General features: G+C 41.6%; 1 protein-coding gene across 1 annotated transcript in view; it reads left to right on the top strand.

The window, feature by feature from the left end:
• Positions 1 to 3,730: 3,730 nt before the first annotated feature.
• Positions 3,731 to 17,952, top strand: part of LOC129832831 (GEM-interacting protein-like) — a 30,673-nt gene continuing 16,451 nt past the window's right edge. Inside the window, exons 1-4 of the mRNA XM_055896879.1 lie at positions 3,731 to 4,066; positions 6,018 to 6,105; positions 8,927 to 9,023; positions 9,361 to 9,412. Coding sequence (XP_055752854.1) covers positions 4,012 to 4,066; positions 6,018 to 6,105; positions 8,927 to 9,023; positions 9,361 to 9,412 — 292 coding nt within the window. The 5' untranslated portion in view covers positions 3,731 to 4,011. The remainder of the gene's footprint in view (positions 4,067 to 6,017; positions 6,106 to 8,926; positions 9,024 to 9,360; positions 9,413 to 17,952) is intronic.

Raw genomic sequence — 17,952 nt, 5'->3', positions numbered from 1 at the left:
TAACCATAAGCAACCATTTCTGATTAAAAAAACAAATGTGATGCATTTTGGAAATAAACTCTTAATAATTATTTCAAAAATAAAATAAAAAAATTGTCATCTCACCTCTTAGCTTTGGTGTCATGTTGCCCAGAGAGACGCCTTTTAGAGGCAGGTCCCCCTTCCTCTCTTTCCCCAGAGAGACTCATTTTAGAGGCAGGTCCCTCCTCTCTCTCCGCAGAGAGACTCATTTTAGAGCACTGACCCCTAAACAGAGATCCAACATGTTGGTTGTGGTTAACACAGTAATTCTTTAATGTCAATGGTTATCATTTATTAATTATCTCTTATGAAACATTTACTAACAGACATATCGAAACAGTCAGGTGATTTAATGCAATCACATGAATATGTAGTTGTGAAATGACATCTCCATGGTAACTGTCAAAATATGAATAATAATAATAAGTCACTGTTTGTTAAGGTAGTTATAAACAGTACAGCAACACATGGCCATGTCTCACAATTATTTGTATTAATTAAAAGCAGGCTAATTATTGTCTTTCGATCTGTTATTTTCTAAATGTATCTGAGAATACAGACAGAAGGGCTAAAACGGGCATGAATGATCTGAGTGGGAAATCATTGATCCATTCAGAAAGTTTATTTGCAACAAGTAAGAGATGTTATATTATGTAAAGTAGGCTAGGTTATAATGTATAATAGTGAGTTGTTAGTGATATGTAGATGTTATATTATGTAAAGTAGACTAGGTATAGTAGTGGTTTGTTAGTGATATGTAGATGTTATATTATGTAATGTAGGCTAGGTTATAATGTATAGTAGTGGGTTGTTAGTGATATGTAGGTGTTATATTATGTAAAGCAGACTAGGTTATAATGTATAGTAGTGGGTTGTTAGTGATATGTAGATGTTATATTATGTAAAGCAGACTAGGTTATAATGTATAGTAGTGGGTTGTTAGTGATATGTAGATGTTATATTATGTAAAGCAGACTAGGTTATAATGTATAGTAGTGGGTTGTTAGTGATATGTAGATGTTATATTATGTAAAGTAGACTAGGTTATAATGTATAGTAGTGGGTTGTTAGTGATATGTAGGTGTTATATTATGTAAAGCAGACTAGGTTATAATGTATAGTAGTGGGTTGTTAGTGATATGTAGATGTTATATTATGTAAAGCAGACTAGGTTATAATGTATAGTAGTGGGTTGTTAGTGATATGTAGATGTTATATTATGTAAAGCAGACTAGGTTATAATGTATAGTAGTGGTTTGTTAGTGATATGTAGATGTTATATTATGTAATGTAGGCTAGGTTATAATGTATAGTAGTGGGTTGTTAGTGATATGTAGGTGTTATATTATGTAAAGCAGACTAGGTTATAATGTATAGTAGTGGGTTGTTAGTGATATGTAGGTGTTATATTATGTAAAGCAGACTAGGTTATAATGTATAGTAGTGGGTTGTTAGTGATATGTAGATGTTATATTATGTAAAGCAGACTAGGTTATAATGTATAGTAGTGGGTTGTTAGTGATATGTAGATGTTATATTATGTAAAGCAGACTAGGTTATAATGTATAGTAGTGGGTTGTTAGTGATATGTAGATGTTATATTATGTAAAGTAGACTAGGTTATAATGTATAGTAGTGGGTTGTTAGTGATATGTAGGTGTTATATTATGTAAAGCAGACTAGGCTATAATGTATAGTAGTGGGTTGTTAGTGATATGTAGATGTTATATTATGTAAAGTAGACTAGGTTATAATGTATAATAACAGTTTGTTAGTGATATGTAGATGTTATATTATGTAAAGTAGACTAGGTTATAATGTATAATAGTGGGTTGTTAGTGATATGTAGATGTTATATTATGTAAAGTAGGCTAGGTTATAATGTATAGTAGCAGTTTGTTAGTGATATGCAGATCAAGGTCTATACCTCGGCTATAGCCTACATATCATAGATGACCAGCCTAAACCTGTTCAGATCAGTTGACAGAGACCATCAGGTTTGTCAGCATGATAAGTGATCATAGCTCAAACCTACTCTGACTATTGAATGTCTGACGTCGACCTAACCTTAAAATAGTTTGTAGGTAGCCTAGACCTACAGTACGAGAGTCTGCCCATCTTTCCTACATGTATTTAATGTTACAGAGAAATATGTGCCACAGTTTCAACAGCCATTTTGTAACTGCGTAGGCTACAAACATACTTTTAATTTCATATGAGGAAATCACATAACTTACAGTCACTGGTGCAGCCGCCTGTTTTCTTGCAGATGTAGCTTCCATAGGCAACTCATTCAACCAGCCTAAACAACAGTAAATAAAAGATGTCAAATGGTCAAAAGCGAATCCTGATAGAGCCATATACATTAGAGAGAGGTACATGGTGTTTTTCAGCGGCAGGGACTGGGAGACTAGTCACGATCGAGGCAGAGATGAATGGAGCAAAGTACAGGGAGATCCTTGATGACAACCTGCTCCAGAGCACTCAGGACCTCAGCCTAGGGCGAAGGTTCACCTTTCAACAAGACAACAACCCTAAGCACACAGCCGAGACAACACAGGAGTGGCTTCTGATCAAGTCTCTGAATGTCCTTGATTGGCCCAGCCAGAGCCCGGACTTGAACCTGATCGAACATCTCTGGAGAGTCCTGAAAATAGCTGTGCAGCGACGCTCCCCATCCAACCTGACAGCACTTGAGAGGATCTGCAGAGAAGAATGGGAGAAACTCCCCAAATACAGGTGTGCCAGGCTTGTAGAGTCATACCCAAGAAGACTCGAGGCTGCAATTGCTGCTCTGCCCCACCTGCCCTGAATGACGGGTCACCACTGTGCCAATTGACTATAGAAACGTATATAGTGTTTTAGTTTACAAATTACTACACACACACACACACACACACAGACAACTTTTCTTTTTTCTTTTTTTTACAGTGCGTAATCTCTCAATCTAAATATTTTATCTTTCTCTCTTTCCCTCCCACCTTCCCTCCCAGAGATGGGTGGTCCTAACCAGCTGAATGTGTCCATGGGGCTCCAGGCCCTACAGCAGTCTCTCCAGCCCCTGGCGGAATGCTACCCATCCATGGGTCAACCTCCAGTCAGCCACGCCCCCACCATACTGTGTCGCTCCATCACAGGTCAGTCAGTCTCAGCACCCTAGAATCCATCTCCTGGACATTTTTACCTCAATATCATGGGTTGTGTAAGGTCACACTGTAGCAAAACATTTGCAACAGAAAAAGGAAACCTATGTTGTTATTGTATATAGTTACAGTTAGTAAAGGTACAATTAGTATTCCCATTTCACTCAGTTTCAAAATGTTTACTGCCTACTACGACACTGGTGAGGACTATGAGATTGCAATCTCAAGAGGTTGCTGTTGAGTTTGAATTGCAGAGATGTGCATAATATCATTCAGCTTTCAACACCCATGAGAGAGATCATTTTAGAAGTCAAAAGTTTGATCTCTGAACATCTGCACAACACAAACAGTATAGCAAGTGCACTAACACTTTCTGCAAACGCAGAATCACTTTTACTCTCTCTTTTTCCTCCCGCACACTCTCACACATATCTAGCTACGTTCAGTGTGACAACGTAGGTGTGACCTAGATTGTACAGAATCACACTTCCTCTTATCATGATGGTGAAACCGTATTGGCCAACCTCTCTCTGCACTGGAGGAAGATAACTCTGAGAGAGCTTGAAGAGAAGGGTCAAACCCAAGCACTTTACCAGACAGCAGCAGTGTTCTAGTCAAACGTTAGTGTGATTTGAGTGCAACTAGAGGAAATCGAGTTCATTTCCTGCTCTGTAGCTGCTGTTTGTCTTGTGTACGAGTAGGCATTGCTAACGTTGACGGAATTGATAGATTGATTGATAGAAGGTTGATGGAACGTTGCTGGTGGAGCTGGGAAGATTGATGGGGTTGCTGTGGTAGATGCTGGTTTGGGGCTAGGTGTACTTGTGATATTTAGTCTCAAATAGAGATGGAGAGCGAAGAAGAACCCCAAGTTAAAGAGAAGGAGCACTCCAAAACCCCAGGTGAGTAATAACAAGAGGAAACAGAAGATTGTTATCATTTGGGCCAGTTTCCAGTGCTCAGATTAAGCCTACTCCTGGACTAAAGCATGCTCAATGGAGAATATTCTCCATCTGAGTCTGGGAAACCATCCATTTAGGTAGAAAGGGAGGTGAGAAAATGTTTCAGGGAAGCTGTGTGTAGGTGTGTGTGTTTTTGGTTATACTGTCCTTGTGGGGACCAGAAGTTCTCACAAGGATACTTCGAACAAGTTTTGCCGGTCCTCACAAGGAAAAATGCTATTTTAGGCTTAGGGGTTAGGTTTAGGGTTAGAAGTTAGAGATAGGGGGTTAGGTTAGGGGTTAGGGAAAATAGGATTTTTAATGGGAATCAATTGTTTGGTCCCCACAATGATAATAAAACAAACGTGTGAGCGTGCGTGTGTGGTGGCATGCTACATCCTCCCAGTCAGTGCAGGATCAGTGAACCTCCTGAACTCATCCTCCATTTTGCATATTGGTGTGTGCCATTCGTGAAACATTTTTTTTTAAATTAAGCTCTTGAAACCATCAAATCAGGGACATCAGTCCTCATGATGTAAGAGAAAATGGTTGGAAGGAAAACAAATACTATTTGAACCCACTCTCAAGCTCCCTCTAGAACTCTGACATGCACAGTAGGCTATAGGGCCCTGCTTTCTGTTAGACTAAGGGCTTGATTCAATCCATATCACAAAGTACAGCACTATAGCTCGCTTAACATTTGAAGTTCATTTCTGATTGAGCTGACATATGCAGCATTTACTGTGAATGCAGTCTCCGTGGAAACGCAGGAACATTGCTTTTAAAAGGTCATTTGCGCTATAGAGCTGAACTTCGGCAGAGCTTGGTTGTGTACAGTTCTACTATCCGTTCCTGTCTTCGACTGCCATATGAACAGAACTCTGCTAAGGTGAAAAACAAGGACTTTGTGTCTTCTGAGCAAAACATAACACACATCACAAGCAGGATGTGGTTGACCTAAATGGAGACAGAGAGCGAAAGAGAGGGAGGAGAGATGTATATTTTTTTCATCTGTTAACACTGGGAGTAGAGTATTTTTGCATATTAACTGCCCTTAAAGTGAAACATAGTCAGCTTCAACTGTAACAGATTCCTATAGGTTTTTAGCCTCATGCAGTCTCAGCACATGATGCTAGCCCACAAAGTATGTTGAGAGAGACTACAGCATTAGGTTGTAGTTCACGCAGGGTTAATATACCATCATTCTGTTTTGGGTGTCATCAACCTGTATTTTCCCCAGCCTAGTCGTGTACTGTAAATGCAAAGCCTGGTTAAACCAGACTGAATGCTGCTCTCAGTGCTGAGCACAGCATTCAGTCTGGCCTAACCAGGCTAGGAAATGAATAGAAGCCCTTTGTTGGAGTTGCATTTCTCTTTTTCTCAGTTTAGTTGCAGTCCTTCCCATATTAGATGTTATATAAAAAGTAAATATGCTTATCTGTCATTCACACATAGGTTTTTACAACCATCCTGAGCCATCTCAGCAGTACTCAGTGTGTTTTAATGGGTGACCAACAGTGAGATGTGTTTTCACCAGAGGCTGGAGAATTGAAAGACAACAGTGTTACAACAAATGCCTTATACACAAACATACAATCACACATCTGAGGCCTCAACCACCACCACCACCACCACCACCACCACCAGCACCAGCAGCAGCAGCCTTCAGATCCACAAACGTCTTTATTTCCTCGCACATTGTTTTACGACTGGGTGTTGGCTGTTGGTTTACCCCTTTATTTGTTATTCTAAAAATAGAAGATATTTTGCACGTTTTTTTTTTTTTTTACAGATCACTTTTTGGGAGCTGCAAAAAGCAATTTCAACTTGTGTGTAATATTTATTTTATGAAAAAGAAAGAGTGATCATTTGGCCTCTTGCTCACATGTTTGTCATCCATCTTTTACCCCAGATGTGAAGGTCCCCAACAAATCAAAGACGAAGCGCTACAGCGAGATCTTCCGGGACTTCGATAATTTTGAACTCTCTTTGGTCAACTCGTAAGTCTGACTTTTAGATTCACTCATCATGTACATGTATTACCATTGTCGCCCTCCACATTACAATCAGTCCATCATTCAGAACACCTTGACATGTTTTACATTTGAGTTATTTAGCAGACTCTCTCATGCAGAGTGACTTACAGTTAGTCTCACCTAGCTACTTAAAGATGAATGCACTATCACAGTCATAGTAAGTAAAACCTTTCCTCAATTCAGCAATTATCAGCCAAGTCAGTGCTAGTAAGAAAAGACAAGTGTGACTGTTAGTGCAAGAAAAGTACATATTTTTTCATTGTTGGGGGTGGGTTGTCTGCTACTAGTTGCCAGAGAGGAAGTGTACACCTACGTGAGATTGTAAACCAAGTATATTCTTCCGCTTACATCTGTGTACATGCAGTACCAGTCAAAAGTTTGGACCCACCTACTCATTCAAGTTTTTATTTTATTTTTTACTATTTTCTAAATTGTAAAATAATATTGAAGAAATCAAAACTATGAAATAACACGTGGAATGATGTAGTAACCAAAAAGTGTTAAACAAATCAAAATATATTTTAGATTTTAGATTCTTCAAAATAGCCACCCTTTGCCTTGAAGATAGCTTTGCACACTCTTGTTAAAAGTTAATTTGTGGAATTTCTTTCCTTAATGCGTTTGAGCCAGTTGTGAATCAGTTGTGTTGTGACAAGGTAGCGGTGGTATACAGAAGATAGCCCTATTTGGTAAAATACCAAGTCCATATTATGGCAAGAACAGCTCAAATAAGCAAAGAGAAATGACAGTCCATCATTACTTTAAGACATGAAGGTCAGTCAATGCGGAACATTTTAAGAACATTGAATGTTTCTTCAAGTGCAGTCGCAAAAACCATCAAGCGCTATGCTGAAACTGGCTCTCATGAGGACCGGCACAGGAAAGGAAGACCCAGAGTTACCTCTGCTGCAGAGGATAAGTTCATTAGAATTACCAGCCTCAGAAATTGCAGCCCATATAAATGCTTCACAGAGATCAAGTAACAGACACATCTTAACATCAACTATTCAGAGGAGACTGAGTGAATCAGGCCTTCATGGTCGAATTTCTGTGAAAGAAACCACAACTAAAGGACACCAATAAGAAGAAGAGACTTGCTTGGGCCAAGAAACACGAACAATGGACATTAGACCGGTGGAAAACTGTCCTTTGGTCTGATGAGTACAGATTTGAGAGTTTTGGTTCCAAAAGCCGTGTCTTTTTGAGACAGAGTAGGTGAACAGATGATCTCCGCAAGTGTGGTTCCCAACATGAAGCATGGAGGTGTGGGGGTTCTTTGCTGGTGACACTGTCAGTGATTTCTTTAGAATTCAAGGCACATTTAACCAGCATGGCTACCACAGCATTCTGCAGTGATACACCATCCCATCTGGTTTGTGCGTAGTGGGACTGTCATTTGTTTTTCAACAAGACAATGACCCAACACACCTCCAGGCTGTGTAAGGGCTATTTGACCAAGAAGGAGAGTGATGGAGTGCTGCATCAGATGACCTGGCCTCCACAATCACCCGACCTCAACCCAATTGAGATGGTTTGGGATGAGTTGGACCGCGGAGGGAAGGAAAAGCAGCCAACAAGTGCTCAGCATATGTGGAAACTCCTTCAATACTGTTGGAAAAGCATTCCAGGTGAAGCTGGTTGAGAGAATGACAAGAGTGTGCAAAGCTGTCATCAATGCAAAGGGTGGCTACTTTGAACAATATCAAATATAAAATATATTTTGATTTGTTCAAATCCAATCATATCAAATTTATTTATATAGCCCTTCTTACATCAGCTGATATCTCAAAGTACTGTACAGAAACCCAGCCTAAAACCCCAAACAGCAAGCAATGCAGGTGTAGAAGCACGGTGGCTACGAAAAACTCCCTAGAAAGGCCAAAACCTAGGAAAAAACCTAGAGAGGAACCAGGGATGAGGGGTGGCCAGTCCTCTTCTGGCTGTGCCAGGTGGAGATTATAACAGAACATGGCCAAGATGTTCATAAATGACCAGCATGGTCAAATAATAATAATCACAGTAGTTGTCGAGGGTGCAACAGGTCAGCACCTCAGGAGTAAATGTCAGTTGGCTTTTCATAGCCGATCATTGAGAGTATCTCTACCGCTCCTGCTGTCTCTAGAGAGTTGAAAACAGCATGTCTGGGACAGGTAGCACGTCCGGTGAACAGGTCAGGGTTCCATAGAGAGAAAGAAAGAAAGAATTAGAGAGAGCATACTTACATTCACACAGGACACCGGATAAGACAGGAGAAATACTCCAGATATAACACTTTCTTTGGTTACTACATGATTCCATATGCGTTACTTCATAGTTTTGATGTCTTCACTATTATTCTACAATGTAGAAAATAGCAACAATAAATAAAAACCCTAGCATTTGGCAATGCACCAGATGCAGGATCTGAAAGTAATACCTGTCTTTAATAAAACCATTTTGTGGGGAAAAACGAATTCTGATTGGCTGGGCCTGGCTCCCCAGTGGTCAGGCCTAGTTCCCAAGTGGGTGGGCCGATGCCCTCCCAGGCCCACTCATGGCTGCACCCCTGCCCAGTCATGTGAAATCCATAGATTAGGGCCTAATGAATTTACTTCAATTGACTGAGTTCCTTAAATGAACTGCAACTCAGTAAAATCGTTGAAATTGTGGCATGTTGCATTTATATTTTTGTTAAGTATAGTATGAATTTGCACATAAATAATGAGTGAAGCATCTAGGCATTATGAAGGGTTTACGAAGGCTTCATAAGGCCATTATAACATGTATCGGCCCTCTGATCCATCAGCACTGTAGAGGAGATGTTTCCAGACCCTGATTCCCAGTCGATTGCTGAGACCGTCTCTACGGAAACCACAGACAACACTGAGCTGGATCATGTGACGGTAGGGGAGCAGTACTATCAGTCAATCAAGCAACTAATCAAAATTATTTTGGAAAGCCATTTTTACACCAGCAGAGTTGTCACAAAGTGCTTTACAGATACCCAGCCTAAAAACAAACAATCAATCAATCGTTACTATGTTCTCTCTGTCAATCAATCAAAAAAAATTCTAGCCTGGTGCTCCATTGTGTTGATACTTTTGGTACCGTTTGTACTAGCCAACAGGGGAATCATTTGAACGTAGGTTCTGCTCATATTCTACTGATATGAAGTACAGTGTGTATCGTCTTGTCTCCAAATCCATTTCTCGGTGTAATGGTCTGTATTCTGCCCTGCAGTGTGAGGATGTCTACCCCCCAGATGACGATGACAAAGATGGAGGTCTATCAGGTATGTTTGTAATGAAATCAAATTCATTTATAAAGCCTTTTTTTTTTTACATCAGCAGATGTCACTAAGTGCTTACGCAGAACGTGGTGTGTTGTATGCGTGTGTTTTTCAACAACAACAAAAAATCGAATCAGTTGGATTTGACTGACTCGAATTGACCCCCGACCCTGGTGTGAGTAACGGATGTGGTTTGAGTAACCTTGCCAGAGACATGAAGACTTGCATTAGCTCCCACAGCTAAAACGTACTTAGGCTATAGCTCAGTGGGCTAAGAGTAGGGCTGGCCGATAAATCAATATCAGTATTTATCGAGGTAATTACTTCCCTCAATAACGATAGAAAAACATTTAGGCAATGTCAAACAGACCCTTATTTACCACTTGTTTGCAGGTATACCCATTTTATACCTATCAGTGGGTAACTGCCAAATTCGGGGGGGTGGGGTGTGTTGTTAAACCATGGGGGCAGTTTGCATTTCAAATTAGGGATGTGTTAAACAATGGAAGTGTTAATGAATTTACCTTCAAATAATCAGAGAACCATTCGCGCAGACCCGATGCCTGTATTTTGGTTACAGGGTCTGTGAAAATGCAGGAATCATGACTAGGTCTTTAGGTGGCTTTTATTTTTCCATGTTTTTCTACCCCCTATGCTTTTCAGATATACAAAAAAGCTGGTATAAAAATGCAGGCATGGTAAATTAGTGGAGTTTTGGTCTTTATGTGAAAGGGATGCAAGAGTCCAAGCCATTCTCTTCTGGAAACACTGCCCGGTGACTGACACTAATAGACAGCCAATCCAGGTGGGATGTGATGAGTGGTGTGGGCGGGACTAGTGGGGGGGACAGCCAGTCACGGTGGTTAATCTCCACCTATTCAACCTCTCTTGTTGAGGTGTAATTAGCCGGTGGCGCTAATTGCCTCTGTGTTAACGAGATTAGGAGAAGACTGGAGAGGGTGGGGGGAGAGAGAGGATTAGAGCTGCGGACAGATGCTCTCTAGTTTACCCCTATCCATCAAACAGGAGAGGGAGGGGGGAAGGAAGGGATGAGAGAGAAGGAGATAGAGGGAAAAAGGGAGGGATAGGGGAGGTAGAGAGGGATGGGAAAAAGAGAGGGGGAGAGATCCCTTATGGAAAAACGACATTAATTTCACGTGATCTTATGTGAAGTTAATATGATAACATGTTAAAGAAACATGTGATAACATGTAACTACACGTCAAAACATTTAAGCACAAGTGAGAACGTGATCTCGTGGAGTAAATGTGACATGGGGATGCAAAATTTCAACATGTGATACCATGAAAATACACGTGACAACAAGTTTTTCACGTGAAAGTGCACGTTTGATTTTCACTCATGTGAAACTGCAAATTCCACATGTGAGGTGAGAACATGTTTTCTTCCTCATGAAAAGGTGGTGAACACGTGTGAACATATAGTTTCACGTGTGAACAACTGACCTCGTATGTGTCTTTTTTGTTTTCACACGTGAAAATTTCAGCTCAACATGTGAAAACAGTTAAGGGAAGTAATGAAATGGTATAGGGGTTTTAAGTTAACTGATACGCTGATCAACTAAAATAGTAATCAGTCACTGACACAGACATGGTGGCGTAGCAGGAAGATTGGAATGCTGTGAACCAAGAGGTTGTGAGTTCAAACCCCACGTGAGGACATGTTGAATAATTATTACTGTATAAATAAACAAACACAATGTAATCATGTATGTCAAAGTGTGTAAGTTGAAAACATTGCAGCTATTTGGTGATGTTCTGATGACATCCTAACAATTCATTTTTGTCTGCAGGGCATCATGTGAAACTGTTAATCCACACGTGAAAGGTTATGTGATCATGTGAAATATCATCACATGTGAAGTGTTCCAAAGCCACATGGTTTTACATGTGACATTTCACATGTGAAATGTAATTTTACATGTGCAAACATCATGTGGTTTTCCACATGGGAAAACATGTGGTTTTTCCGTAAAGGGATGGGAGGGGAAAGAGAGAAACAGACAGAAGGGAAGAGTGAGCACAGAGTGAGGATTGAAAAGAGCATTGTTCAGCCTGAGAGACAAAAACAACTACAAAGGAGACATAAAGGAAGACTAGTGAGATAATGGGGAAATAGGGATGAGAGGGGGACATGTTAGACCAGGGTTGTGTTCAGTAGGACACAACGTAGCAAAACATTTTGCAATGGAAACTGAAAAACAGTTTTTTTAACGCTTTGAAATTTTTCCCTCTACTGAACACAGCCCACTTGTTTCTCCAGGAACTGTGTATGTATGTAGGGATGTGCTTTGACCCCATTAAACCCCAATTCCATGGGCACAGACATACGTCGCCCAATGGAGATTAAGGATTACAGGACCACGTAGAGCAGTGTTTAAATAAGACTAGAATGGAAACATCCTGGAGCCGTGCCTAGTCACTGTGCTGCACGACACGGAAGGCCTCACGTCACCTACTCCAGTGTACCAGACAGGTACCTCTTCTTGGTGTAGGGTGAAGTTGCCCCTAGATGCTGATCCTTTTTTATTTTTTGTAAGATTTTATTTTATCTTTTATAAACAATACAAAATATACACATACAAATTACAACCTCATACAAACAACAACTACATCACACCTACCCAGACCCACTAGCACACACCCCAATCTCCAGCGCCCGCATCACTTTCCGCCACATGACCTGAAACGTCATAATTTTGTAGCCCACACACTTTCGATATTTTAATAATAAATCATTTTTCCATTGTGTTAATGATGGCGGATTGATTGATTTCCAAGTTTTAGTAAAGTTTTTTTTCAAGATGAGTGATGAAAAGAGAATTGTCCAATCCATCGGGTATCTCACGACACCCCCATATGGCATGTCTTCAAATAATGCAGACTAACAGATTAACAGGAAGTTTAATATGGTCGAATATCAGAAAATGGTATATAACATAAACATACTGTTGACCTGTAGGCTATGGTGTAATGGAATGTTTTGCCTTGTATGGTAGGTTTTGTGGGTTTTGACTCTCTTATGTAGGTGTCTTATATGTCACAACAGGTTTAAATATATGTGTCATGACAGTGTTATGACCATATTATGACAGGTTATGTCAGCTGTTTCGACATATTATGACATGGTTATGACCGAACTTTCCATCTTGTGCCAACATCAGTTATTTTTAAGTCTTGGTTCCAATAGTTTATAGTTTTTTCTAAGAGATTGTCAGCTGGGTATGCTCTCTACAAGGTTTAGTAAACTCCACAAAAAAAGAAACGTCCCTTTTTCAGTACCCTGTCTTTCAAAGATAATTCTAAAAATTCAAATAACTTCACAGATCTTCATTGTAAAGGGTTTAAACATGTTTCCCATGCTTTTTCAATGAACCATGAACAATTAATGAACATGCACCTGTTGAACGGTCGTTAAAACCTGTCTAGGATCAGCGTGCCGCTAGCGGCACACCCCCCCCCCCCCCCCCCCACTGAAAAACCAGTGCCGCGAAATTCAAAAAAAATATTTTTTTAAAATATTTAACTTTCACACATAAAAGTCCAATACAGCTAATGAAAGACACAGATCTTGTGAATCCAGTCAACATGTCCGATTTTTAAAATGTTTTACAGGGAAGACACAATATGTAAAGATGTACATCTATTACCTAAAAACACATTAGCATAATCCACCATCTTTTATTTGTCCACCAACACCAGTAGCCATCACCAATTCGGCTAAACTAAGATATTTATAGCCCCTAACCAACAAAAAAACTCATCAGATGACAGTCTGATAACATATTTATGGTATGGGATAGGTTTTGTTAGAAAAAAGTGCATATTTCAGGTAGATGGCATAGGTTACAATTGCACCCACCGTCACAAATGGAATAGAAAAACTACTTAGAGCAACGTGTTTACCTACTTACTAATCATCAAACATTTCGTAAAAATACACAGCATACACGAATCGAAAGACACAGATCCTGTGAATACAGACAATATTTCAGATTTTCTAAGTGTCTTACAGCGAAAACACAATAAATCGTTATATTAGCATAGCACATAGCACATAGCAGCCCAGCATTGATTCTAGCCAAAGTGAGCGATAAAAGTCAACATCGCCAAAAGATATTAATTTTTTCACTAACCTTCTCAGAATTCTTCCGATGACACTCCTGTAACATCATATTACACAATCCATATAGAGTTTGATCGCAAATGTTTATATTTAGCCACCAAAATCATGGTTAGACAATGTGAAATGTAGACAAGCTGGTCAGAAAAATGTCCTTGCGCCACTTAGACAGTGATCTACTCTTATACATAAATACTCATAAACGTGACTAAAAAATATAGGGTGGACAGGGATTGATAGACAATTTAATTCTTAATACAATTGCGGAATTACATTTTTTAATTTATCCTTACTTTTCAATACAGTTTGCGCCAAGCGAAGCTACGTCAAAAAACATGGCGTCCTAAGCCACTAAAATGTTTCGACAGAAACACGATTTATCATAATAAAAATGTCCTACCTTGAGCTGTTCTTCCATCAGTATCTTGGGCAAAGGATCCTTTCTTGGGAGTAATCGTCTTTTGGTGGAAAGCTGTCCTCTTGCCATGTGGAAATGCCAACTGCGTTCGGGATGAACTGAAAAGCGTGCCCGGCTATTCACATCGTTTCAAAAATAAATGTCCCAAAATCGCACTAAACGGATATAAATTGCTATAAAACGCTTTAAATTAACTACCTTATGATGTTTTTAACTCCTATAACGAGTGAAAAGATGACCGGAGAAATATAACAGGCTAAACTAACGCTTGGAACAGGAGCGGGTCGGTGTCCAGCACGCGCGTTACGCACCAAGGAAAGACTTGCTAGCTACAGGGTTTTTTAATTTATAGGGCCTGTGAACGCGCAATCGACCCCATTGGAATCGTCATCACGTAAAGGCATCCAGGGGAAGACGTAAGAAGTGTCCGTATAGTCATAGCAATAACAGTGCCCTTTTAACTGACTTCAGAACAGTGGCCAACATTTCTGAAATCTGACTCCATGTCAGGGAAATTGCTGTAGAATAGGCTCTGTTCCACTTAGAGACAAAATTTCAACTCCTATAGAAACTATAGACTGTTTTCTATCCAATAATAATAATAATATGCATATTGTACGATCAAGGATTTTGTGGGAAGCCGTTTCAAAAATTACCCAATTAGCATAAATAGTCTAAACAGCGCCCCCATCCCCAACAGGTTATTAAGACACTAACAGCTTACAGACGGTGGGCAATTAAGGTCACAGTTATGAAAACTTTGGACACTAAAGAGGCCTTTCTACTGACTCTGAAAAACACCAAAAGAAAGATGCCCAGGTCCCTGCTCAACTGTGTGAACATGCCTTAGGCATGCTGCAAGGAGGCATGAGGACTGCAGGTGTTGCCAGGGCAATAAATTGCGATGTCCACACTGTGAGACGCCTAAGACAGCGCTACAGGGAGACAGGACGGACAGCTGATCGTCCTCGCAGTGGCAGACCACGTGTAACAACACCTGCACAGGATCAGTACATCCGAACATCACACCTGCGGGACAGGTACAGGAATGACAACAACAACTGTCCGAGTTACACCAGGAACGCACAATCCCTCCATCAGTGCTCAGACTGTCCGTAATAGGCTGAGAAAGGCTGGACTGAGGGCTTGTAGGCCTGTTGTAAAGTGCTCGGTTTTGTCTCACCAGGGGTGATGGTCGGATTCGCGTTTATCATTGATGGAAGGAGCATTACACCAAGGCCTGTACTCTGGAGCGGGATCGATTTGGAGGTGGAGGGTCCGTCATGGTCTGAAGCGGTGTGTCACAGCATCATTGGACTGAGATTGCTGTCATTGCAGGCAATCTCAACGCTATGCGTTACAGGGAAGACACCCTCCTCCCTCATGTGGTACTGCAGGCTCATCCTGACATGACCCTCCAACATGACAATGCCACCAGCCATACTGCTCGTTCTGTGTGTGATTTCCTGCTAGACAGGAATGTCAGTGTTCTGCCATGGCCAGCGAAGATCCAGGATCTCAATCCCATTGAGCACATCTGGGACCTGTTGGTGCCTTGGTGGAAGAGTGGGGTAACATCTCACAGCAAGAACTGCCAAATCTGGTGCAGTCCATGAGGAGGAGATGCACTGCCATACTTAATGCAGCTGGTTGCCACACCAGATACTGACTGTTACTTCTGATTTTGACCCCCCCCCCCCCCCCTTGTTCAGGAACACATTATTCCATTTCTGTTCGTCACATGTCTGTGGAACTTGTTCAGTTTGTCTCAGTTGTTGAATCTTGTTCATTCACATATTTACAAATGTTAAGTTTTCTGAAAATAAACGCAGTTGACAGTGAGGTGAAGTTTCTTTTTTTGCTGAGTTTATGTCTTCCCTATCATATGAACATCCTTTTCTGACTCAAATAAGATTCCCTCAAGGTTGCTCTGATGTCCAAAAGATGTCAAATCGTAATAGGTAACTATTAAGTTGCATGTATTTGGTCAGTTTGACATTTTCCCCACAAATGATTAAAGGCTAGGATTGGGGGAGGGGAAGCTGATCCTAGATCTGCAGCTTGGAGAAACTTCCCCCCGGAGAACCTCTTATTTGTCATGTTATAAAGCATATAGCTATACCTTCCCTCTGAGTGCCCTCCTCCTCTCTCTTCATTCAGTTACATCTAATCCAGTTTTCTGCCCTCACCCTAACCCAATCCACTCTTCCCAATCCCAAATTCTCCCAGCTACCCCCCACCAGTTTGGAGATTATCTGTAATAAGCCAAATGGAGGGGGGAGGGGTGGGGCTGCGGAGAGGAGCGAGCGGTGGGGGTAGGGTGGTAGGGCTGATGAGTTGAGTGGTCCATGCCGTGGCCTGCTTTCTGTAATGCCTGTTGTCAGTCCCGTCGGGTTGACATTGATTGATCCTTGCACTGTATATGTGCGCGTGTCAACTGTGTTGTTTATGTGTGTTAATGAGGGTCAAGGGCAAATAACAGCATGGACCAGGTTCTGAGCTTTTGTAACTGACTAGTTTTGGCACTTGTGTAACACAAGTTGACATTCTGACAGTCATATCAATATTCCTGATACACTGTAACTCCACTAACCTACAGCTGTGACGTTCTCTCAACTGAGACAGAGAGACAGAAAGGGAGAGAGAGAGATTGGGAGAGGGTGAGAAAGAGAAGGATGGGGGGAGAGATCATGTACAGAAAAAACGCTGTAAGAAGGAGCACCAATAAACAGTTTGTTCTGAGCTCTAACCAGTTCCTCACCCCATCCACCCTTATAGTCCTCCTGACAGGGTCTGTCAGTCGCGCACACACACACACACACACACACACACACACACACACACACACACCAGGAGGTTAAACCTGGTTGTGATCTAAAGCCTGTCACTCCACAATCTGGACCTGCCCTCTCTGGATAATCCATAGTCCCAGAAGCCAGCAACGGCAGAGCGGAGGGAAGGGGGACGCGCGCACACATGCACACACACAGGTGGCACAGGGACACTCGTTGCCGAAGTATGAAGGTGTGCCCACAAGAGAGCGAGACGGGGAGCAAGAGAGAGAGAGGTCAACGCAGAACAACACTCAGACAGAAAGTCTTCACCGTTTTCGTGGATTTTTCTCAGACATGGAGTTACTTGTTTCAAGAGAGAAGCCTGTTCTATGCTCTGTAGGAACGTCTGTGACAACACACAGAGAGGACTTGAGCTCAGAATTGGAGTGTAGGACTATATATCTGTGTTGGAGAAGAAGTGAAACAACAGGAATTCGACTTGTCAGAAGACAGCAGTATTGCTAGATCCAATGATCTAAATCTTTGCATGCAGGTCGACTGTGGACAGGTCAAAGAAGTGAAAGGACAGCGGTGCTGATAGTGACGTTGCAAGAGAACGAGTGAGGGGAAAAAGAGGACAGAGACAGGGGGAAATACAGATTAAAAAGGAGAGGGAGGGAGGGAGGGAGGGAGGGAGGAAGGAAGGAAGGAAGGAAGGAAGGAAGCACGTGACATGCGTTGCAGGATTGTTGCACATCGTCATCCGCTGTCACTGTGAGTCAGAGAAGAAGACAACAGAGCGAGAGGGAGAGAGAGAGAGAGAGCAGCTGACTGACTTCAGACTGCTGTCAGTCACACCAACACCCTGACTTCCATAACAACCACAACACACCCGCTCTGATGTTGCCACGTCGATTACAGCACTCTGGCACCAAGGAGTTGCCACGGTAATCTTCTCAGACCGTCACATTTTCTCTCTCTCTCTCTCTCTGACTGAGGAGGGGAGCGGTAGAACAGGTGCTGGAGGGAGGGGGGGGGGGGGGAGGAGCCAGGGAGAGGAGAGAGGTAGAGCGGGGAGAGGAGGTACACCTAAAAAGCCTGTTTGGGACTCTCAGGCAATCCTTTTCTCTCTCTTTTCCTTTCTTCACTCCTGACTGCTAAAGTACTGTCTGTCCAGCTGCTTCCAGGGCTAATCTAGACTGGACAGG

Source organism: Salvelinus fontinalis, chromosome 34 (assembly GCF_029448725.1).
Source record: "Salvelinus fontinalis isolate EN_2023a chromosome 34, ASM2944872v1, whole genome shotgun sequence".
NCBI lineage: Eukaryota > Metazoa > Chordata > Actinopteri > Salmoniformes > Salmonidae > Salvelinus > Salvelinus fontinalis.
This window is presented reverse-complemented; position numbering and strand designations above follow the sequence as displayed.